We start from the raw sequence: 24,460 nt of genomic DNA, 5'->3' as shown, positions 1-24,460 counted from the left end.
TCCCCCACCCGTTTCAACCTGCTTGGACTCGTTTCTTCACTTCCTGACCACACTCAGCATTGCTCTGGACTGTTGACCTCAAGTATTTAAAGTCCTCCACCCTCGCTATCTCTTCTTCCTTGAGCCTCACTCTTTCCCTTCCTGCAGCCTCACTCTTTCCCCTCCACCCTTCTCATTCATACACATGTATTCCGTCTTACTTCTCTCCTTCTCTCATTTTCCTCATTCATCAACTCCTCAAAGTATTCTTTCCATCTATGTAGCACACTACTGGCACCAGTCAACATATTTCCATCTCTATCCTTAATCACCCTAACCTGCTGCACATCCTTCCCATCTCTATCCCTCTCTCTGGCCAGCCTGTATAGATCCTTTTCTCCTTCTTTAGTGTCCAACCTGCCATACATGTCATCATATGCCTCTTGTTTTGCCTTTGCCACCTCTACCTTTGCCCTGTGTCGCATCTCAATGTATTCCTTTCGCCTCTCGTCGGTCCTCTCAGTGTCCCAGTTCTTCTTAGCTAACCTTTTTCCTTTACTGTGAGTTTCCACCACCAAGTCTCCTTCTCTCCTTTCCTGCCAGAAGATACACCAAGTACTCTCCTGCCTGCCTCTCTGATCACCTTGGTTGCAGTGGTCAAGTCTTCTGGAAGCTCCTCCTGTCCACCGAGAGCCTGTCTCACCTCTTCCCGAAAAGCTGCACAACACTCGTCCTGTCTCAGCTTCCACAACATGGTTCTCTGCTCAGCCTTTATCTTCCTAATCTTCCTCCCCACCACCAGAGTCATCTTACACAACACCATCCTATGCTGCCTTGCCACACTCTCCCCTACCACAACCTTACAGTCGGTAACCTCCTTCAGATTACATCGTCTGCACGAGATGCAATCCACCTGCGTGCTCTTGTAGGTCACCCTATGTTCCTGCCTCTTCTGGAAAAAGGTGTTCACTACATCCATTTGCATCCTTTTTGCAAAGTCTACCACCATCTGTCCCTCCAGGTTTCTTTCCTGGATGGCGTACTTACCCATCACTTCTTCATCACCCCTATTTCCTTCACCAACATGTCCATTACAATCTGCACCAATCACGACTCTCTCTCTGTCTGAGATGCTCAGAACTACTTCGTCAAGCTCCTTCCAGAATTTGTCTTTCACCTCTAGGTCACATCCTACCTGTGGGGCATAGCCACTAATCACATTATACATAACACCCTCAATTTCAAGTTTCAGCCTCATCACTCGATCTGATACTTTTTTCATTTTTAGCCAACTCTTCTTTTAAAATAACCCCAACTCCATTTCTCTTCCCATCTACAACATGGTAAAACAATTTAAACCCTGCCCCTAAACCTCTAGCTTTACTGCCTTTCAACCTGGTCTCCTGGACACACACAATATATTAACCTTTCTCCTAATCAAGGGACAGTACGATTCCGCTCTGCTCCCTCCATTCCCCCACAGCAGGATTCACGGCAAGAGGAGGAAAAACGTACTCAGCCCCCTCACTCCACTGGTGAGCTAAATCATTGTTCCGTATAAAGTTCTGGTGTTTTGCTGACAGCGACTGCCACACCTCCTTCACCAGACCATGTAGAACTCGGTTGGAGTGGACACCAGTCCTCTCAGCCAGTGTTTCTGGGGATGTCCTCATTAGGTGTCCCATCTTCACAATCCCTGCCTCCCTGAAAGCGCTTCTTATAGTGTCAGACAAAAAAGCACTCTCAGGTAGAAAAACGTTATTGAATAGTGGCTCTTCAAACAACCACAATCCAGGCTCTGCAGAGGGTCAAATGAAGTCCAAAGTCTGCCAAGCATCAAGGACAGAGCTGTAAAAAGGTGACAGACGATCCAGACCGGAGCCAGAGGACAACAGGAACAGATGTTTGTCATAACCCAGCCGTACGGCCCTCCACAGCAACAGACGAGTGACTGCTGACCAGCAGAGTGAGTCTTTGTACAACAGCCTCTGTGCCGTCTGTAAATGAAAAGCAGCCATCCTGGAGGCAATGTCTATAAATCCCTGCCCCCCCCCTTCCGTCACAGGGAGATACAGGACCGACGCTCTCATCCAGTGATGACCAGACCAGAAAAAGTCCACCAGCATCTTCTGTAGCTGTTTAATCAGTCCTGATGGGGGTGCTAACACCTGAAGTCTGTGCCACAGAAGAGAGGCGACGAGATTGTTTACAATCAGAGTTCTTCCCCTGTAGGACAGCCGAGGTAGCAACCATTTCCATCAAGACAGCTTGCACTTTTCCAGGAATCCCTCCCAATTCTTAGCAACCATCTTGTCATCACCCATATAAATCCCCAGAATTTTCAACCCACTATTCCCCCATGTAAGGCCACCAGGGAGCCCATACGCAGTCGCCTGTGTTGGATTGCCAACCCAACATGCCTCAGTTTTTTCCCAATTTACCTTAGCTGAGGAAGCCTTTTCATACAGCGTTAAGACTTTCTCTCAGCGCCTCTATGTCCCCATGTCCCTGGACCATTACATTAATGTCATCAGCATAGGCTGATATGACTATGGGAGTGCTATAAATCATCTCTGGCAGACATAAACCTTTAAAATGTTTCCTAATCTAAATAGGAGAGGCTTGATAGCAAAACTATACAATAGTCCCGAAATAGGACAGCCTTGCCTAATCCCTCTCCCAACCATGACTGGTCTGCTCAGTCCTCCCCCAACCTTAACTACACAACATGCACTCTTGTACAGGAGTTTCAAACGATCAAATGCTTTTTCTTGATCAATAGAAATAATGCCTACATCAACACCGTATGCCTTGCACACGTCAAAAATGTCTCTCATTAAAAATAAATTGTCCAACAAAGTTCTGCCAGGGATGTAGTACGACTGGTCTTCACCAATTACAATGTCAATATAAACTTTTAATCTATTTGCTAAAACTTTGGATAAAATTTTATAGTCCGTACATAGTAAGGCAACAGGTCCCCAATTCTTGAGCAAAGTTAAATCCCCCTTTTTTGGCAGAAAAGAGATCACCGCACGCCGACAGGAAGCTGGAAGAGTCCCTTTCCCAAAGGAGTCCTTGAAAACCTCCAACAAGTCAATCCCAATTATATTCCAAAAGTGTTTATAGAGATCTGCTGGTATTCCATCCAAACCTGGGGCCTTCCCAGAGGTCAACTGGGTCACCGCAGTCGTCAATTCCTTCAGAGTAATGCCAGAGCCCAGGACATCTTGTACATCAGATCCCAGCTGAGGGACACCCTGAAGTAGTGTCTCTGTAGCCTTTCCATCGCACCTTTCTGCCTCAAACAGGTTGGAGTAGAAAGACACCGCTAGCCTTCTCATTTCTGCAGAATCTGAAGTCAGCGTCCCATCAGGCCGCTGAAGGCACACCATTTGTTTCCTCTTTCCAAAAGATCTCTCCAGGTTAAAAAAGAAGGAGGTGGGTTCATCAGTGTGGTAAAACGTGACCGGACCAGAGCTCCTTAAGCCTTCTCTTGAAGAAAACAAGTCAACTGCTGTCTTTTTTTATTTAACTGCTCTGTATTTTCAGCAGCCACACTCTCCAAAACCTCAATGTCCTCTTCTAGTTTCTCTATACCCTTCCTAGTATTAATACTAGAGAAGGATGCGTACTGTTGGCTAAACACTTTCACTTGACTTTTTCCTACCTCCCACCACTGATTTAAGGAGGAAAGAAACTCTTTCTTGGCTCTCCAATTACTCCAAAACAATTAAAAATTTTCACAAAAAACAAAATCATGTAAAAATTTAACATTAAAATGCCAGAATGATTTCGGCTTGTCCATGTGTGAAAAATTAGATCCAATAATACCAAATGATGATCTGTAAAACCAACTGGGGAAATTTGACAATTGCCCTGGTGTTAAAAACCACAGACATAAAATCTGTCTAATCTGGCTGCAGTAACCACGCCATCAAAAACTTTCATTCGGGTATATTGTCTGTCGGTCGGATGCTTTGTCCTCCACACATCATCTAAATCCAACTCCTTGGTCATCTTTGACAAGAAACAGGATGACTGGGTATGGAGCTCCTGTCCTATTCTATCTAAAGTGGGATTGGTGCAACAGTTCCAGTCCCCCCCAACTAAAACACATTCTCCTTTATCACAGCTGTCCAAATTTTCCTTTAATACTTGAAATAAACTCAAACGGTCCCGCCCGCAATTTGCTGCATATACATTCACAAATTTAAACATAATGTCTTGGATTTCTGCCTCAACCATTGCAATCCCCCTGTAACTATTTCTGTGATCGATAGAACATTAACACTAAGAGTGGGACTAAATAAAATAGCGACCCCTGCACTAAGATTAGAGCCATCACTGAGAAGGTACTGACCGCCCTAACATAGCCCCCAGTCCGTTTCATTTCAATTATCACTGTGTGTTTCTTGCAACATAGCGATATCTATTCTTTTTTGTTTTAGGACTTCTAACACTAGCGCCCTCTTCTGTGCATTTCTACCCCCGTTAAAATTTAAAGATGCAACCCGTAAATAATTCATATTAATTAAAAGAGAGAAAAAAACAACCAGCCAAAGACAACAGCAGAGAAAACCCCCAGTGTTGTAGTTCCATTTCTAATTTAATAATCAACTGTCAATTTTTTCTGTCTTTTACCACTTAAAATGTTCCTAGCAGCAGTCACATGCTTCCTCAGGCGATATCTCTTCTTGTCATCAAGCAAGTCTGTTCCTACCACCTTCTGTAGGGTACTCACAGTCTTCACAAACTTTCTAACATCTGGAAAATATTCTTGAACATCAACCGTTTTACCGAATGTATCCTCCAAAAACTCATCTAATTCTTTCAAAGGGTATAAATCCTTACTCTGGGAAACGCTGTCAGCAATTGAAGCACGATCAGAGTCACCATCAGTCTCCAGCCCCATAGCCTGGCTACCATCACCATGCCGAACCTGCTCTATTATATTAAGATCATCAGGGTTTACCCTGTCAGCAGCCTTCAGCTGCTGTCTCACATCACTAGCCTGTGCCATTTTCATCTGATCAATAATAATATTCTGTTCTATAATTTGCATGTCATTCTTACTTTCATCATTCTCAATAATAGTACGTTTTCCCTCTACCTTCGCCACCACCGATCCACGACTTTCAGCAAGGGGTACCTCCGCCGTCAAGGCGGCATTCACACTCATAGGGCCCTCTCCAACGGGGTCAGGCTCAGCTGTCCGCCCCTCAACATCAACGACCCTAGCAATATACTCACTATTTCTCCTCTGAACGTGTCCAAACCATCGAAGTCTGCTCTCTCTAACTTTGTCTCCAAAACATCGAACCTTGGCTGTCCCTCTGATGACCTCATTTCTAATTTTATCCAACCTGGTCACTCCGAGAGCGAACCTCAACATCTTAATTTCCGCCACCTCCAGCTCTGCTTCCTGTTGTCTCTTCAGTGCCACTGTCTCTAATCCGTACAATCATGGCTGGCCTCACCACTGTTTTATAAATTTTGCCCTTCATCCGAGCAGAGACTCTTCTGTCACATAACACACCTGACACCTTCCTCCACCCGTCCCAACCTGCTTGGACCTGTTCCTTAACTTCCTTACCACACTCACCATTGCTCTGGACAGTTGACCCGAAGTATTTAAAGTCCTCCACCCTTGCTATCCCTTCTCCCTGTACCCTCACTCTTCCCCCACCACCCCTGTCATTCATGCACATATATTCTGTTTTACTTTGGCTAATCTTCATTCCTCTGATTTCCACTGCATGCCTCCATTTTTCTAACTGTTCCTCCACCTGCTCCCTGCTTTCACTGCAAATCACAATGTCATCTGCAAACATCATGGTCCACGGGGATTCCAGTCCAGCATCATCTGTCAGCCTATCCATGACCACTGCAAACAGGAAGGGGCTCAGGGCTGATCCCTGACGTAGGCCCACCTCCATCTTAAATTCGTCTGTCCCACCTACAGCACACCTTACCACTGTTCTGTTGCCCTCGTACATGTCCTGTATTATTCTAACACACTTCTCTGCCTCTCCAAACTGACACAATGTGTCTGTAGCTCCTTGTGACCTTCTCTGTACTTTTCCATCAACATTCTCAAGGCAAATAATGCATCTGTGGTACTCTTTCTAGGCATGAAACAATACTGCTGCTCGTAAATACTCACTTCTGTCCTGAGTCTAGCCTCCACTACTTTTTCCCATAACTTCATTGTGTGGCTCATCATCTTTATTAGTTCCCACAGCTCTGGACATCACCCTTGTTCTTAAAAATGAGCACCAGCACACTTTTCCTCCATTCCTCAGGCATCTTCTCACGCGCTAGAATTCTATTGAACAAGCTGGTCAAAAACTCCACAGCCACCTCTCCTTGATGCTTCCATACCTCCACAGGAATGTCATCAGGACCAACTGCCTTTCCATTTTTCATCCTCTTTAATGCCTTTCTAACTTCCCCCTTACTAATCATTGCAATTTCCTGGTCCACCACACTTGCCTCTTCTCCTCCTCCTTCACTCTCATTTTCCTCATTCATCAACTCCTTGAAGTATTCTTTCCTTCTATCTAGCACATTACTGGCACCAGTCAACATAGTTCCCTCTCTATCCTTAATCACCCTAACCTGCTGCACATCCTTCCCATCTCTATCCCTCTGTCTGGCCAACCTGTATAGATCATTTTCTCTTTCTTTAGTGTCCAACCTGGCATACATGTCATCATATGCCTCTTGTTTGGCCTTTGCCACCTCTACTTTTGCCCTGTGTCGCATCTCAATGTATTCCTTTCGCCTCTCCTCTCCTCCCCACGACCAGAGTCATTTTACACACCACCATCTTATGCTGTCGAGTCACATTCTCCCCTACCACTATAGTCAGTAACCTCCTTCAGATTACATCGTCTGCACAAGATGTAATCCACCTGTGTGCTTTTACCGCCACTCTTGTAGGTCACTTTATGTTTCTGCCTCTTCTGGAAAAAAGTGTTCACTACAGCCATTTGCATCCCTTTTGCAAAGTCTACCACCATCTGTCCCTCCAAGTTCCTTTCCTGAATGCCGTACTTACCCATCACTTCTTCATCACCCCTATTTTCCTTCACCAACATGTCCATTACAATCTGCACCAATCACGACTCTCTCAGTGTGGGATGCTCAGAACTACTTCATCTAGCTCCTTCCAGAATTTGTCTTTCACCTCTAGGTCACATCCTACCTGTGGGGCATAGCCACTAATTATAACACATTATGTGAGCGTGAAATGAGTGGATGTGGATTGAGCGATGATAAAGATGGGAGTTTTATCCAAAATTATTATGCACTAATTTCTGCTTGGTAATCAGCAAGTTATACTCACATTGGAAAGATCAAATTAGGCAGGCGAGTCTTCCTGCCTGGTTAAACTTGCTGGTGACTCAACCCTCACACCAAAGCATAGTAGGGGAGATGGGCAGAATGTCTCTGTAACCCAGCGAGTATTGAGGCGGCTGGGAAGGGTTTTACCGGGCCGAGCCTGGGTGGCTCACCCCCTCGTGGCGTGGTGAGGAAAGGAGGGGGCTTTGGCCCGGAGCCCAGGGTCTTAGGCGAAGCAGGAAAACAAGAGGAGACGGTCTTTTGTACTTTGAGGGAGTTGCCAAAAGACCAGCGCGGGAGAATAGACCACACCTCTGATATTGAATTTCACCCTAAATCAGTGGTGGGCAAACTACGACCCGCAGGCCACATCCGGCCCATTGATCATTTCAATCCAGCCCGCCAAAGATTGGTACAGAATTGTCCAAATCATATAAAAATCATGACTACATTCACCTTGTCCTGTAATGCCGAGTGATTCCACCAGGTTGTGCTGTAATGCACAGTGGTTCCACCATGTTGTGCTGTAATGCCCATTGGTTCCAGCAGATTGCGCTGTAATGCCCTGTGGTTCCACCAGGTAGCGCAGTCGGTACACTGATACATTGACTTGACTTTGGCTGTTCTGTTTTTATTCTGCTACTGTGGTCTCAAAAGGACAAGAGAAAGTTCACGGGAGCGCCCTCTGGTGGACATTACCGGCACCACCGGTGCAGTACCCCCTTTCGTAAGCTTGTCATCTGGCTGCTTTTGTAGTAGAGGCGGTGCTCCAAGGAGGCTCAGTGCGGAGCCCTGGGAGTTTCTCTCGTGTGTGGTGACACTGGCAAGGGCCGGCACACTTGCGCCCAATTTCCGCGCCGCTTATAGTCAATCAACGGCATGAAACGACTTAGTTGGTCTTGCCCAATGAGCAGAGATACTGACTTCGTGACCCCAAGACAGGGTGGACCCCAAGACAGGGTGGACCACCTTATACGGCCCAATTGTCCAATGTAACGATACCACGGAGTTCAGTTGGGTGTTTTTAAGGCGGAGGGCCGTATCGTCACCACACAGTGTCGGAAGTTGAGGGTCCGATTCTCATGCTGTAACTTGTCATGAAGTTGGTCGAACACTTCCTCGGACATAATCGTGAAGTCGGCCGCAGTGTCGACGAGTGCGTCATCTTGGCGTGCAAGTTCAAGAGTGGTTGTTAAGTAAAACTTAACGTGCCATTAACGTTGAGATTACCCAGAAGACGCGGAAATGGCGCTTTTTCTCTTTTGCTTGGCAAGTTGCCGGAATCATTCGGTGATTCACATGAAATGGTGGGTGACTGTTTGTCAAAATGGATTTTTGTTTGTACGATTTGGGTTTGTTGCGTTCGGGCGAACAGGACCGGGAGTCCATTTTTACCGGCGAGCTCTCAAAGTTTCGGCGCGAGTCATTATTGTGATAGCTCATACTAAAAATATTGTGATGCGATGGCTTCATGTTGGTCTTTTTCTGCAAAGCAAAGCAAAGCCTTTAGCAGCCAAGTCGCATAGTTGTGAGCTGGACAGTGTGCAGGGGCATGCTGCCACCCCCAAATGGTCTTTTTTCACATTTGGGTACAGGTTTTCAACAAACAGTGTTTTGAAATGTATGTCTTCTTCCATGTTCGGTTCATTTAGAAACCCAAAATAGGCTTTGCGCAAGCGACAGCAGTATGCCTGTGGCGTTTCGAGGCTCCCTTGTTTAACAGTAAGAGTGGCCGGTCAGCCGGTAACGGCTTCCTGGTCTTCAAATTCACAGGACAAAGCCTAGCAGATGGCCTGATAGTCTGACAATACATGTGCTGGTTGTTGTTGAATTAGGCTACACACTTCTTGACGAGACGTGACCTAGATAAGGTAAAGTTTATCGTCAGTGGTAGCGAATGGGAACCGTTTAAGGTCACATTTTATGTCTTTAAGGTATGCTGTCGTATCATGGTTTAGGTTTGAATCTCTGAATATTGCCGTAACTTTGTCTAAGCCTTTCAAGGTCATACCTGTTGGGGCACCAGAACAAAGGAGAGACGCGGGGGAGTCCAAGAGGTCAACTGCAACTGGCGTGGCCGGCTCTTAAGTTGGCGCTGTCAAATCCGGAGCGGGGCCAGGCAAAGTGGCAGAAACCTTTGACATCTCCCTGTGGGGTTAATGACCAAATGCTGGAGAGGTTTTGTAAAGCCTTGTTGGGGGACTGAAAGTTGAGATTTGGAACTTCAGTTAAGTCTAAGAAATTGTATTTGTTTAATTTTGGTAAAGAATTTCAAAATACATATAGTTAGGCATGTGAATTAATTAATTGCTTGTACAACTTACAATGATGACTTTGGCAGAAGAGAAAAAATGAAAAAAACATTTTTATTTTAAGAAAATATAAATTAAAAAAATACACATTTTTTTTAAAATAAAACCCCGAAGTGATTAAAAATAAACAAGCAATTAAGCAATAACTCCACTCGTGAGTGAATCTGTTAAGTAACTGTATTTAAACTGTTAAAGCGTTCAAAGCGAACAGCTTGTTAGGTATGTGTAGTGACCGTAAGTGACCAGAAGATGGTGGTGTTAGCTTAAAAATATAACGTCCGTCGCTGGTGTAACTTGTAATCAGAATCAGAATCATCTTTATTTGCCAAGTATGTCCAAAAAACACACAAGGAATTTGTCTCCGGTAGTTGGAGCCCCTCTAGTACGACAACAGACAGTCAATTGACAGAGAACACTTTTGAGACATAAAGACATTGACAAAAAAAAAAAAAAAACAGTCACTGAGGAGTAAAGGGTTGCTAGTTATCTGGTAATGCCGGTACATATTTTTTTTTTTTGACAATTGCTCCCAGGTCCTCCTGCAGCGTCTCACCAAGGTTAATGCCGCTGGAACTGTGGATTCTGGGACTATGGCAGGAAACAGAGATGGTTGGTAACCATGCACAACGTGAAAAGGCGATAGACCAGTGGATGCAGAGGGGAGGGAATTGTGGGAGAATTCGACCCAAACCAGTTTCTGAGACCAGGATCACGGCTCCTGTGAAGCGAGACATCGGAGCCCCGTCTCCAGGTCCTGGTTCAGCCTCTCGGTTTGGCCGTTGGTTTCAGGATGAAACCCAGATGACAGACTGACGGTAGCACCTATGAGATTGCAAAACTCCTTCCAAAATTGCGAAATGAATTGGGGACCCCTATCAGACACCACATTCTTTGGGAAACCAGGGAACTTAAAAACCTGATTAATCATTAGCTCGGCAGTGTCTTTAGCTGAGGGGAGTTTTGGAAGTGCAATGAAGTGTGCCATCTTAGAGAACCTGTCAACAACTGTAAGAATGGTGGTATTGCCTTTAGAGGCTGGTAATCCTGTCACAAAGTCTACGGAAATGTCTGACCAAGGACGTTGTGGTATAGGCAGGGGTCGCAACTCCCCAGAAGGACGTTGATGAGAGGGATTGTTAGCAGCACATACCTGGCAAGCATTGACGTAATCGATAACATCCCTCCTAACATTAGGCCACCAAAAGCGCTGTTCGACCACTGATTGCGTCTTGGCAATGCCTGGGTGACATACAGTTCGGTTTGTGTGAGCCCAGTGGATGACTCTTCCCCTTAAGGTCGGAACTACATAAAGCCTGTTTTCGGGGCAATCTTCAGGGCTAGGATTAACCGCAGTTTCAATGTCCCAAACAAACGCGGAAATGAAACATGATTTAGGCAAAATAGTTTTAGGGTCGGACAAAGAATTCTCTTCGGAGAAAATGCGTGACAAAGCATCTGGCTTACCATTTTTAGAACCAGGTCGGTAGGATAACGTAAAATTAAATCTAGTGAAGAAAAGAGCCCATCTAGCCTGCCTCGCATTTAATCTTTTAGCAGTCTTGATATATTCAAGGTTCTTGTGATCTGTCCATACTAAAAACAAAGTCTGTGCCCCCTCTAGCCTGTGCCTCTACTCCATCAAAGCCACCTTGACTGCCAACAGTTCACGGTCACCAATGTCATAATTTCTCTCAGCTGGGGTCAATTTTTTGGAGAGAAAAGCACAAGGATGTAACTTATCATCCTTGAGAGATTTCTGGGAGAGCACTGCTCCTATTCCGGCATCGGACGCATCGACTTCTACCACAAACTGCTGTTTGAGATCTGGCAAAGTAAGGATGGGAGCGGAGGTAAAGCTCGACTTAAGTTTTTGAAAAGCTGCCTGACAAAGCGGGTTCCATACAAAAAGTTGGTGTGGCGAGGTAAGATCATGCAAAGGAGAGGCTATTGAACTGAAATTTCTAATGAATTTTCTGTAGAAGTTTGCGAACCCTAAGAACCTTTGTACATCTTTGCGTGACGTGGGAGTAGGCCAATTAATAACTGCATCGACTTTGCAAGGGTCCATCTTGACTTCACCTTGAGCCAGGACGAAACCCAGAAAAGAAACGGACGCCTTGTGGAACTCACATTTCTCAGCCTTGACATAGAGGTGATTCTGCAGTAACTGCTGCAAAACAGAGCGGACATGAATAATGTGAGTCTCCTCATCCGGGGAGAATATCAAAATGTCATCTAGATAAACAAAAACATAAACATTCAACATGTCACGCAGGACATCGTTGACAAGGTTCTGGAAAACAGCTGGAGCGTTAGTAAGCCCAAAAGGCATTACCAAATATTCATAATGTCCCGTTGGTGTGTTGAATGCTGTTTTCCATTCATCCCCCTCCCTTATCCTGACTAGATGATATGCATTTGGTGAAAATCTTGGCTCCCTCCAGGAACTCAAAGGCGGTGGAGATGAGAGGAAGAGGGTACCTGTTTTTTACCGTGATCTCGTTGAGACCCCGGTAATCGATACAGGGTTGCAGGGTCTTATCTTTCTTGTTCACAAAAAAAAATCCTGCTCCCGCAGGGGATGAAGATGGGCGAATGATCCCGGCTGCCAGTGATTCTTCTACATATTCCTTCATGGCCTTGTGTTCCGGCCCTGAAAGAGAGAACAACCTCCCTCGTGGGGGTGTGGTTCCAGGCAGCAAGTCAACAGCACAGTCATAAGGTCTGTGGGGTGGAAGGGATTTGGCCTTGGACTTGGAAAAAACATCTTTAATATCCTGATAACAGGTGGGCACTTGAGATAAATCAGGATCCCCAGATGGGGTCTGCGGATTGTCCTTAGAAACATGACCCTGAACATCACATGGCGGCTTGAAACAGTTCCGGGCGCAATCGCTGCCCCATGACATAACCTGCCCATAGGACCAGTCAATGTGGGGGTTATGTAATTTCAACCATTGGTTCCGTAAGATAACGTCATGATTCATGGCGTCAAAAACATGAAAACTAATACGTTCCGAGTGAGAATCAGGGAATGTCAATGTGAGTGTTTGGGCGCGGTGAGTGATCTTGCCCATAAAACTGCCGTCTGCAGCATAGGTGTTGCGGTGGCGTTTTATTCCAAAGGTTCTAAGGTGCATACGTCTAACAAGGCTGGAGTTGAGTAAGTTTGCATCAGAACCAGAGTCAATTAATACAGGTGTATGAATTTCTTGATCAGGAGAGCATAGTGTCACTCTAGGAAGAACCCGTGTAGGGTCTTCCTTAATGAAATTCAGACTCACCTCTCCCGTGCCCTGGCTACCGGCACCGGCAACTTTGACGTGACAGTTGCTCACGGAATGACCCAACTGACTGCAGTAGAAGCACCGCCCCTCTCTCAGCCGGCGTTGACGTTCCTCAGGGGAGAGACGGAACCTGCCCAGTTGCATGGGTTCATCCGTGGAGACGCTAGCCAGTGGGTTGAGACCGGAACCAGGGGATCTGCCTTGGTTTGGCTGCTCACCGAGGCTCGTCCTCCAAGTGCGCGTTGACGCAGCCCTCCGCCGATCTCGATCTAGCTCGCGATCCAAAAGCCTCTTGTCGATTTTTACGGCGAGAGCTATGAGAGTATCCAAGTCGATCGGCAGGTCTAGCGGGACTAAATGATCCTTGACGGCGGGGGATAGTCCTTGAAAAAAGGCATCGAGTAGCGCCCGATTATTCCAATGACTCTCAGCTGCTAGAATGCGAAACTCAATCGCGTAATCTGACACCCTGCGCTTGCCTTGTTGTAAGGTGACAAGGGAGCGAGCTGCCTCACGATCAGGAGTGGAAAATTGAAAAATTTGTTCCATAGTCTTTACGAAAAAAGCCCATGAATGACACGCGGCGGAATTGCGGCTCCATTCAGCAGTAGCCCACGCCTCCGCATGACCAGTCAGGTGGGAAATGACGAATGCGATTTTTGCCCGCTCGGTGAGGAATGCAGCTGGCTGCAGCTCAAAGTGGAGTTCGCACTGCGTGATGAATGGCTTAATGTTCCCAGAATTTCCAGAGAACCTCTCCGGTCGAGAGAGCTGTGGGCAGACAGCAGCGGAAGTGGCAGGTGGCTGCTTGGTGACTACTTCACATGGAAATACCGTGGCAGTACTGGGTGTGGTGCCAACTGGTTCCTTCTCTTGAAAAAATTTCATAAGAAGTTCAAACTGCGAGGCCACCTGTCTCATCATATTGTCCTGATGCCTTGACAGTCCCTCTAGATGAAGGTGGAGGGCAGCAATCTGCTCATCCCGCTTCGCGAGGCGTCGACCCTGCGCCTGAAGGGCTTTGCGCACCGGGTCTGAGTCTGCTGGGTCCATGTTAAGGCCAGTTCGTTCTGTCATGAACGGAACAGCGGATAGGACCCAAAAATGCACGACTCCAAAACAAATGGACAGTTTCCAAAAAGAGAGGTTTAATAGACGGGCATAGGTCGGTACACAGGCAGGCAATCCAAGAAAGGCAACAGTATCCAAAAACATGAGGCAAAGAGGCAAGGTCGATAATCGGAACAGGGTCAAGCCTTACTGTGAGTCTATGACGTGGAAACAAGGAATGCTGGAACGCGACGACAAGGTACAACGAACTGGCAACGAGAGGGAATGAGACACGAGGTTAAATACAATAGGTAATTAGGGTGAACGAGGCACAGGTGGTGAAGATGCTCACAGGACAGGTGTGTGTGAAACAGGGAGGGGGCGACAAAACCCGGAACACACACACACATGACAGACGTGGTGGAGGAGGATTTCTGTGCATGTCCAGAATTAGTGACACGTTATAGAAAACCTCAAAGGCCTTTTAACAATAATCTGTGTCGGAGATCCTACCACATGACAGATGCATACAATAATAATAACCAAATAGATTCCGTGGTAATTCTTTGACTTTCAATGTCAGAATACCATTTAACACGTCTACATAGTGCTCCAGTTAAACTGGGTAAAATATGTCGTATGTTATTTGTGACTTCCACAGTCCGAATAACGTTTGTCTCTTTAGTTTAGAAAATGCTCTCTATATTAAAATTCACTGCACTCTAACCAGGTGCTTGTGTTCTCCTTTTTTTCTCTCACGGTTACGTGTAGTGTTGCTATGGTAACAGAATGACACACACACACGCACACACACACACACACACACACACAAACAAAGGCTACAGGAACGCTCTTAGCGGAAGTGTACTGCACCGGATACGTTGCATAAAGTTGAATAAGAATATTGTGAATGTTGTGTTTGAGTTCAACGAGCCTTCCCATGGGCTCACCACCTGTGGGAGGGGGCATTGGGGTCGGGTGCAGTGTGAGCTGGACGGTGGCCAAAGGCAGGGACCTTGGCGATCCGATCCCCGGCGACAGAAGCTGGCTCTCAGGACGTGGAATGTCACCTCTCTGGCAGGGAAGGAGCCTGAGCTGGTGTGTGTGAGGTGGGAAAGTTACGACTTGTCGGGTTCGCCTCCACACATGGCTTGGGCTCTGGTCCCAGTCCTGTTGAGAGGGGTTTGACTCTCTTCCACTCTGGAGTTGCCCACGGTGAAAGGCACTGAGCAGGTGTGGGTATACTTATTGACCCCCGGCTCGGTGCCTGTACGTTGGGGTTCACCTCATTGGACAAAAGGGTAGCCTCCCTCTGCCTTAGGGTGGGGGGATGGGTCCTGACTGTTGTTTGTGCTTATGGACCAAACAGCAGTTCAGAGTACCCACCCTTTTTGGAGTCCTTGGAGGGGGTGTTGCATTCTGCTGGGGGACTTCAATGCTCACGTGGGCAATGACAATGAGACCTGGAAGGGCATGATTGGGAGGAATGGCCCACCTGTGCTCATCACAGATTGTCCATAACGAACACCATGTTCAAGCATAAGGGTGTCCACACGTGCACTTGGGACCAGGACACACGAGGTCGCACTTCGATGATCGACTTTATGGTTGTGTCATCGGACTTGCGGCCGCATCTCTTGGACACTCGGGTGAAGAGAGGGGCGGAGCTGTCAACTGATCACCACCTGGTGCTGAGTTGGCTCCGATGGTGGGGGAAGATGCCGGTCCGACGTGCAGGCCCAAACGTATTGTGAGGGTCTGCTGGGAACATCTTGCAGAATCCCCTGTCAGAAGGAGTTTCAACTCCCACCTCCGACAGAACTTTGCTCATGTTCTGGGGGATGCGGGGGACATTGAGTCCAAAGGGACGGTGTTCTCCGCCTCCATTGCTGAGGCGGCTGAATGGAACTGTGGCCGTAAGGTGGTCGGTGCCTGTCGTGGCGGCAATCCCTGAACCCGTTGGTGGACACCAATGGTGAGGGATCCCGTCAAGTTAAAGGAGTCCTATGGGGCGTTTTTGGCCTGTGAGACTCATGAGGCAGCTGATGGGTACCGGCTGGCCAAGCGGTATGCAGCTTTGATGGTCGCTGAAGCAAAAGGTTCGGTGAGGCCATGAAGAAAGACTTCCGGACGGCTTCGAGTAAATTCTGGTCCACCATCCAGCGTCTCAGGAGGGGGAAGCAGTGCACCATAAGCACTGTGAATAGTGGGGATGGGGCGGTGCTGACCTCGACTCAGGACATTCCGAATCGGTGGGGAGAATACTTCCAAGACCTCTTCAATTCAACCGACACACCTTCCGATGAGGAAGCAGAGTCTGGGGCGGGCTCTCCTCCGTAGTGTGTCCAGGCTCTCCCTTAGAGATAGGGTGAGAAGCTCGGTCATCCGAGAGGGGCTCAAAGTAGAGCCGATGCTCCTCCGCATTGATAGGAGCCAGATGAGGTGGCTCGGGCATCTGATTAGGATGCCTCCTGAGCACCTCCCTGGTGAGGTGTTTTCCAGGCACGTTCCATCGGGAGGAGACCCCGGGGACAACCCAGGACACGCTGAAGAGACTATGTCTCCTGGCTGGCCTCGGAATGCCTTGGGATCCCCCTGCAAGAGCTGGATAAAGTGGCTGGGAAAAGGGAAGTCTGGGCGTCCCTGTTAAAACTACTGTCCCCGCAACCCGACCTCGGATAAGACGAAGAAAATGGATGGATTTTTTTGCATGTTCCTTTCATAAAACCCCAAAATCCCAAAGATTGATGGATGGATGAATGGATGGATGGATGGTTATATTGAGTTTTGTAATTGCTTAACTTTGCATACTTACCTGTGTCTCATATATTACAGGTGTCGGACAACTCACTGGATTCTCAAAACAGCAGGCTTTATCGCAGCCAGCTGTCACATCAAAACAATGAAGCCTTTATGAAGTCCAGTGATTTGGGATCTTATTCCACTGAATATTACAGCTACCAGTGAGAGGGTCCAAATCAGTGGTGTGTTTTTAAAATGTAAATTAAGAATGTATTTTAAAAATATATAAAAATGTTTGCATGGTGAAAGTTAGTCTGATTTTCATGAATATTAATTAATTATTAAATTTTGCTAATGGAATTACATGTTTATCCTTTACAGTTACTGTATTATCATGTAATAGAATATCTATGTTATGATAATAATTGTTACTCCAGTATTAAACAACAGATACATTGTGACCTTTGTGTCATTATATAATAATTATATAGTGTCAATTCAGTTATCTCAAGAGATTTTTCATATGGATTAGGTCTCGGATTACGTGCAGCACAGATTAATGAAAAACAACTGAATGCTAAATGAGCAAGCACATTGAGACGAATGCAAGGGAATTCAATTTCAATGGTAATGGAGATCTGCTTTCAATTGAACTATTGCTGGTGTTGACAGATTTACTTTTCCAAAGGAAACCACGTTTCATTTGTATACAGTGTAAAAACATTCATATTGACATATATTAGCAGCTCAGATCAAGCTATCATTCAAAAACGTGGATTGTGGGATAATTTGTAATGGGAAAGTTGCTTGGGTGGGGCGTCTTACTTTGACTTTTAATTTACCGGTACTTTTACTTATTACTGTAGTACTGTAATGTTCCCTGTCAAACTCAAAGCCCAGGTGTCAGATCCAGCTGCAAACGCAAATCATGTGCTTCTACTTCATGCTTCTTGTAAAAATCTGTACTAAAATTGCAACCTTTCTTCACTTTGAATAAAGTTGTCACGACATTTAAAAAACCTTTTTGAGAGATATTGAACTGGGGAGAGGGAAGTCTGGGCTTCCCTGCTAAAGCTACTGCCCCCGCAACCCGGCCTCGGCAAAGCGGTAGAAAATGGATGGATGGACAATTACAAACTTTTTTCTTGACTTCTACTTTCAAAGCTAGTTATCTATAAATTTGTTATGTACATATAATAACAAGACAAGGCGATTACAGTTTATCCCGGATGCCCTTCCTGATATCACTCACCCCTTTTATTTCCAGGCTTGAGGCATTGGGGCACTGGCCCGGAATCGAACTCGCGCCATCTGCATTGGGCAGCTGCATGTGCTACTGCACCACAGTGCATTCAAAATAACTAAGTTACCAAATGATAATTAAGAAAGCAATCTATTGTTCAAATATTTAAAAATGAACAAAAATGGAATGTCATTGTACATTTTCTGCGCACAGTAAAGCGTGTGGCTAGAATATCTGCCTCACAGTCAAAGGTTCTTGGGGTCGAATCGTGACTCTGTTTGCATATTCTCCCTATGCTTACATGACCTTTTTTCTGGCTACTTGGGGTTCCTCCCATATTTTAAAAACATTCATGGTAAGATAATTGAAGAATCTAAAATGTGTGAAAAAGTCAGAAATTTACAGTGCATCATTCAACAAAAACCTAACCAGGATTGCCCTTTTCTGGAATTTGTCGTCTTTTATCTTTGTCACTTTGCCCACAATGTGTGGGGAATTTCCATTTGTTATATCTCGGGAGCATACAGTAACTTCCCATTAGGAGGGTTAGTGACACGAATAGAGAGTGGGTGGATCCAAGAGCAGTTGGGGACAGATGTCAAAGGATGAATAGTTTATTGATGAAAGGTAATGGCGGTGGTCCTAGGTGGGTTGGCAGGCGGCGGTGTGGACAGGTGGAAGGCAGTGGTGACGACAGGCGGCTGGCTTGGTGGCAGGAATTACGTGGATCAGGAAGACAGGGGGAAAACACACTGGAACAAGGAGACACAGGAGTCAAAAAGGGAACGAGGAATAGGGTGACTTACGGGAGGTAAATGGAACTAGGTACTGGTACTCCCCCTAGGCCTCATGTCGAGGATGCTCGACACCGTGAATGCCGGATGGTCGTTAATAATCCGAGGGGGTGGAGGGGGTTCGGCCGGAGGGCTCAGGGCGCAGGTGGCGACAAGCTTAAGCAACGAGACGTGGAATGTTGGGTGAATTTTCAAGGACAGTGGAAGCTTCAACCGGACGGAAGTGGGATCGATGATTTTGGTAATCGGGAAAGGACCAATGAAACGGGGAGTGAGTTTACGGGATTCAGTCTGAAGTGGGAGGTCGTGAGAAGAAAGCCAGACAGATTGGCCCACCTTGTATTTGGGCGTCGGGGAGCGATGACGGTCCGCGAGCTGTTTGTTGCATGTGGCAGACTGGGTCAATGCCGCACGGACGTCGTTCCATACAGCCTGGATCCACTGGAGATGATCCTTGACTGCGGGGAGTGCCACTGCCCGCTCCTGCTCCTTGAACAATGGCGGTTGGTAACCATAGCAAGGCATGAATGGGGACATACTGCTAGCGGAACTGGTGAGGGAGTTGTGGGCGTACTCAATCCACGGGAGGAATGAGCTCCAGGAGGAGGGGTTGCGTGCGGCAACACAACGGAGGGCTGATTCCAGGGATTGGTTTGCCCGCTCCGTCTGGCCGTTGGTCTGTGGATGATATCAAGCTGGCTGCTGCGCCCACCGCTTTACAGAATTCCTTCCACACCAGGGATGAGAACTGAGGACCTCTGTCAGAGACAATATCGATGGGAATACCGTGGAGTCTAAAGACATGCTGGACAAGGAGGTCAGTTGTTTCGAAGGTGGATGGTAGCTTGGGGAGAGGTATGTAATGGACAGATTTGGAAGAACGATTGACAATGGTGAGAATGACAGAGTTACCTTCAGAAGGAGGTAGACCGGTAACGAAGTCCAGAGCAATATGGGACCAAGGGGGACTACGGATAGGCAATGGACGCAGCAGCCCAGCTGGGAGCAGGTGTGAAGACTTCCCTCTGGCACAGACGGAGCAGGCTTGGACGAACTCGCCTTGTCTTGAATAAGGCTGGTCCACCAGAAATGCTGCCGGATGAACTGAATGGTGCGGGTGATGCCAGGATGACAGGTGAGTTTTGAGGTATGAGTCCACTGAATAACGTCAGAGCGTGCAGAATCTGGTACGAACAGGCGGTTTGGAGGCCCAGTCTTGGGATCTTGGGAGTTTTTTGGGCCTCCTTAACCACCAGTTCGATTTGCCAAGTGGCAGAACCAACGAAGCACGAGGAAGGAAGAATGGGTTCTGATTTGTCAGGGCTGGTGGGGGGGGTGAATAAAGTCGAGACAGGGCATCAGGTTTGCCGTTTTTGGAGCCAGGACGGAAGGAGAGATTGAAATTAAACCTGCTCAAGACGAGAGCCCAGCGAGCTTGTCGGTGGTTAAGGCGTTTGGCGGAACGGAGGTAAGCGAGATTCTTGTGGTCAGTCCAAATGATATATGGTTGTTCAGTCCCCTCCAACAAGTGCATCCACTTTTCCAAGGCCCATATAATGGCCAGTAGCTCTCGGTTGCCGACATCGTAGTTCCTCTCGGCAGGGAACAGACGATAGGAAAAAAAGGCACAGGGGTGCAGTTTCTGAGTCGTGGGGTCCCGCTGCGAGAGGACAGCCCCTGCCCCCGTGTCCGAGGCGTCAACCTCGACCACGAACTGGATGGAGGGGTCGGGTGGCGAAGAATGGGCGTACTGGTGAACAGGGTCTTGAGTCGGTTGAATGCTTGGGATGCTGCCGGGGTCCAACGAAAGAGGGAGCTGGTGGATGTGAGGCTACTGAGGGGAATAGCGACCTTGCTGTAATCACGGATAAACCGACAGTAGAAATTGGCGAAAACAAGGAAACGTTGTAGTTCTTTGCGGGTGGTGGGAGTGGGCCAGTTAACAATTGCATGGATCTTGGCAGGGTTGGGTTGTAGTTGACCTTTGGAGATGACATAGCCCAGGAAGTGTACGGAGGAGAGGTGGAATTCACACTTTTCAGGGTTTAACATATAGCCGGTTTTCAAGGAGACGCTGAATGACTTGGCGTACATGAGGCGGTGTTCTTCGGGGGAGCGGGAGAAAATGAGGATGTCTTCAAGGTGTTCATATACGAACCGGTTGAGCATGTCACGGAGGACGTCAGTAATAAATGTCTGGAAAACTGCACGGGCGTTGGTTAAACCGAATGGCATGACCAGATACTCAAAGTGTCCGAGAGGGGTATTGAAGGTGGTGTTCCATTTGTCCCCCTCTTGGATACGGATGAGGTTGTAGGCGTTCCGTAGATCCAATTTGGTGAATACCTGGGTGTCACAGAGGGGTTCAAACGAGGGGTCGATGAGGGGAAGCGGAGATTTATTCTTTACGGTGATATCATTGAGACCACGGAAGTCAATACATGGGCGGAGAGTGGTGTCTTTCTTTGCAACAAAAAAGAAACCGGCCCCAACTGGAGAAGAGGAAGGTCGAATGAGTCAGAGACTCATGGATATAGTCCTCCATAGCCCTCTTCTCAGGTTGGGAAAAGTTGTAGAGACGGCTGGACGGAAGAGGGGCCCCCGGCAGCAGATTAATAGCACAGTCATACGGGCGGTGGGGGGTGGGGGGAGGGGGGTAGAGAAATGGCCAGGTCTTTACGAAATACCGGAGAGAGATCATGATATTCTCCAGGCACTCCGGAGAGGTCAACGAACATGGAAGAGGGTGGTGGTGTACCAGAAGGAGGTGTAGCTGAGAGCAGGCAGTGTGAGTGGCAGTGAGGGCTCCATCCGGCGATGGCTAAGTGTGTCCAGTCGATGGTGGGGTTATGTCTTTTAAGCCAGGGAATTCCAAGGACTAATGGGGTATCAGGAGAACGGATAACAAAAAGGGAAATGTTTTTGTGGTGATTTCCTGAAATAAGCAAGGTGAATGGCACTGTTTGGTGTGTAACAGCGGAGATGATACGGTCATCCAGGGCCTTCTTCGGGGACGGAAGTGGTTGGAGAGGGATTTATGAATTATGGCTTCATAAATGAAATTGTCATCCGCACCGGAATCAATCAGGGCAGTGATGAGGGTCTTAAGACCCGAAACTATAGTGCAAGCGCGAATGGTCATGCGAGAAGGAGAGCTTGAGGGGATGGAGGTTCGGCTCACCACGACGCTCTTAGGTTGCGGTGAGCCTGGTCTTTTGGCCGGAGATGACATGAGGAAATAAAGTGACCGGTTTGACCGCAGTAGATACACAGCCGCTGGGCGATACGACGCTGACACTCCTGTGGATCTAACTGTGTCTTAGCAGCTTGCATGGACTCTTCAGTGGCTACGGGGAGTGACGGAAAGCCGGAAGACTGTGCGGGAGGCAGGTTTGAAGCTGACAGCGCAGCGCTCGGAGTGGGAGGGTTTTTTGCGCGAGCGAACCCCCCTCTCTCGTGTACGCTCTCACAGTCTGTTATCCAGACGGACGGAAAGGCCGATAAGGTCCTCGAGAGAGAGGAGGGCTCGTCCCGGACTGCTAGCTCATCCTTGAGCTGCTCGGTAAGGCCATTGGAAAAAATCCCCCGAAGTGCCGCGTCATCCCACCCACATTCACCCGCCAATATCCGGAACTCTATGGAATATTCCACTGCAGACTTAGCACCCTGCGTGACCGTGAGGAGACGACGGGTGGCTTCTTCGCCCTGAACGGGGTGATCGAACACTTTATGAAGTTCATCGGAAAATGAATTGAATGAGTGGAGTACCGGGGAGGAGTTTAGCCATAAGGAAGTGAACCATTTAGCTGCTTCGCCGCAGAGGAGGTTAGTGACATACGCTACTTTGGATTGTTCGGTATGATAACTCTGTGGTTGAAGGTTCAAAATGAGTGAGCAATTGAGTAGAAATTGGGTACATGCACCTAGGTCCCCGGAGTAGGGCTCAGGCGGCGGAACATGAGGTTCTTTATACAGGAGGCATGGTGGCGCTGAGACTGCGGACTCGGAAGGCGTACTTACAAGTGGAGGGTTAGCTAGGATCATCGAAGAAAGGAGGGATACCTGTTGTGTGAGGGAGTGTAGGGATTCCAGGAGTTCTTGGAGAGTATTTTCTTGTTTTCCCATGTGGGCTCCTTGGAGAGTGAGTGCGTTCATCAGTGCCTCCGGAGTTGCTGGGTCCATAATGGCCAAAGTATTCTGACACGAATAGAGACTGGCTGGATCCAAGCGCAGTCGGAGGCAGGTAATTGATGAAAGGTAATGGCGGTGGTCCTAGGTGGGTTGGCAGGCGATGGTGTGGACAGGTGGCACACTACGACAAGACATGCAGACTACAGAATAGAAAACAAAAATTTCAACAAGTAAAGCACGTACTAACTATTTTAATCAGATACCCTACTCCTATTAGACATCTAAACAAAAGAAAACACAACCCCCTGACGGGCCGGTTCTGGCCCACGGGACGTATGTTAGACACCCTGCTTTATGTGGAGTCTGTTAAGATTATGGAGACGCTGTCCAACTCATACACTGTGTGCGCTTGTTTCCGTGTGCTTGACTGACTCAGCTATCCCCGGGAGGACGTCAGGACGAGCGGTTAAAATCACTCATGAGTACGTTCACTCCGTAGTACGTCATTCCTTGCGCAAACGAATTTCTCATCGTACTAGTATATTGCTCCTTAGTGGCTCACGAACAAAGTTCAACAAACGAATCACTCATGTTTAACGGATCAGGAAGGAAGAAGTTCAACGAACGATTCACTCTTCAGTTCTTCAGTACACCAGTACATTCAGTTCAAGTAAGTGCCTCCCCCGCCTGCACGGCACTGCCTGACACTGGCTGCTCATTGGATATTCGCCAAAGTGCATGACAATGCTGGCAAATCACAAATCACATGGCAGTACGTTTGATGAAGTCCTCTCCCCACCTGCACACTGGCTGCTCTTTGGTCATTTGCTGAAGATTCAGAAGGGAGTGACAGAACGCTTCAGTAGTTCCGTTTCCCCTCCCAGCTGACTCGCTCGCCTCACGGCGGCGGGCTACGCCCAAGTTCAAAGAATAAATCATTTCATAAACTGTTTCAGTTCAGTATGTTCACTAAAAAGATTCGTTCTTCTGAACGAAACGTTCGCAAATGAAACAACTTGACACTGGTTCACTGTACAGTGCATGATGAAAGCATTCACAGCGCTTCCATATTTTATCAGACTCAGAATCATCTTTATTTGACAAGTATGTCAAAAGCACACGAGGAATTTGTCTCCGGTAGTTAGAGCCGCTCTAGTACGACAACAGACAGTCAATTGACATACTTTTGAGACATAAAGAGTTACTGAGCAGTAAAAGGTTACCGGTCATGTAGTAATGCCGGTACAATTTTAATTTTTTTAATTTTTGACAATGGTGCAAAAAGATGTAGAGTTCTCTAGCAAGTAGAGCAGTGTGAAATGACTAATAGAACAATAGTCCGGTGCAGTGACTATTGTGCAAAGGCAGCAGAAACTTCAAGAAATTGATGCAGTTTAAAGTGACTAGTAGTGCGATAATCTGGGACAATGTCAATTGTGTAAATGGTGCAGATGCTACTCAAGCACATGAGTGGGCAGTATTGGTCAACAAAAGATATGCAAATAGTGCAGCGTGCCGAGACTACTACAGTGAGTGGACGAGTAATTTATAATTGGCCCGACAGAAATGTGTCAA

General features: G+C 47.3%; 1 protein-coding gene across 3 annotated transcripts in view; it reads left to right on the top strand.

Moving 5' to 3' along the window:
- The window catches only part of LOC133488257 (P2X purinoceptor 3-like), a 115,661-nt gene that overhangs the window by 83,169 nt on the left and 8,032 nt on the right, over window positions 1–24,460 (top strand). Inside the window, exon 12 of one of the 3 annotated variants that reach the window (XM_061795899.1) lies at window positions 16,811–17,611. The exons of 1 other annotated variant lie outside the window; for it this stretch is intronic. In XM_061795899.1, the coding sequence (XP_061651883.1) occupies window positions 16,811–16,942 (132 nt within the window). In that variant the 3' untranslated portion in view covers window positions 16,943–17,611. Of the gene's footprint in view, window positions 1–12,216; window positions 12,351–16,810; window positions 17,612–24,460 lie in introns of those variants that run through there. One more of the 3 variants, XM_061795900.1, reaches the window with a different exon arrangement.

Source organism: Phyllopteryx taeniolatus, chromosome 13 (genome assembly GCF_024500385.1).
Source record: "Phyllopteryx taeniolatus isolate TA_2022b chromosome 13, UOR_Ptae_1.2, whole genome shotgun sequence".
Lineage (NCBI taxonomy): Eukaryota > Metazoa > Chordata > Actinopteri > Syngnathiformes > Syngnathidae > Phyllopteryx > Phyllopteryx taeniolatus.
The sequence above is the reverse complement of the archived record's forward strand: the minus strand, read 5'-3'. Positions and strand labels throughout refer to the sequence as shown.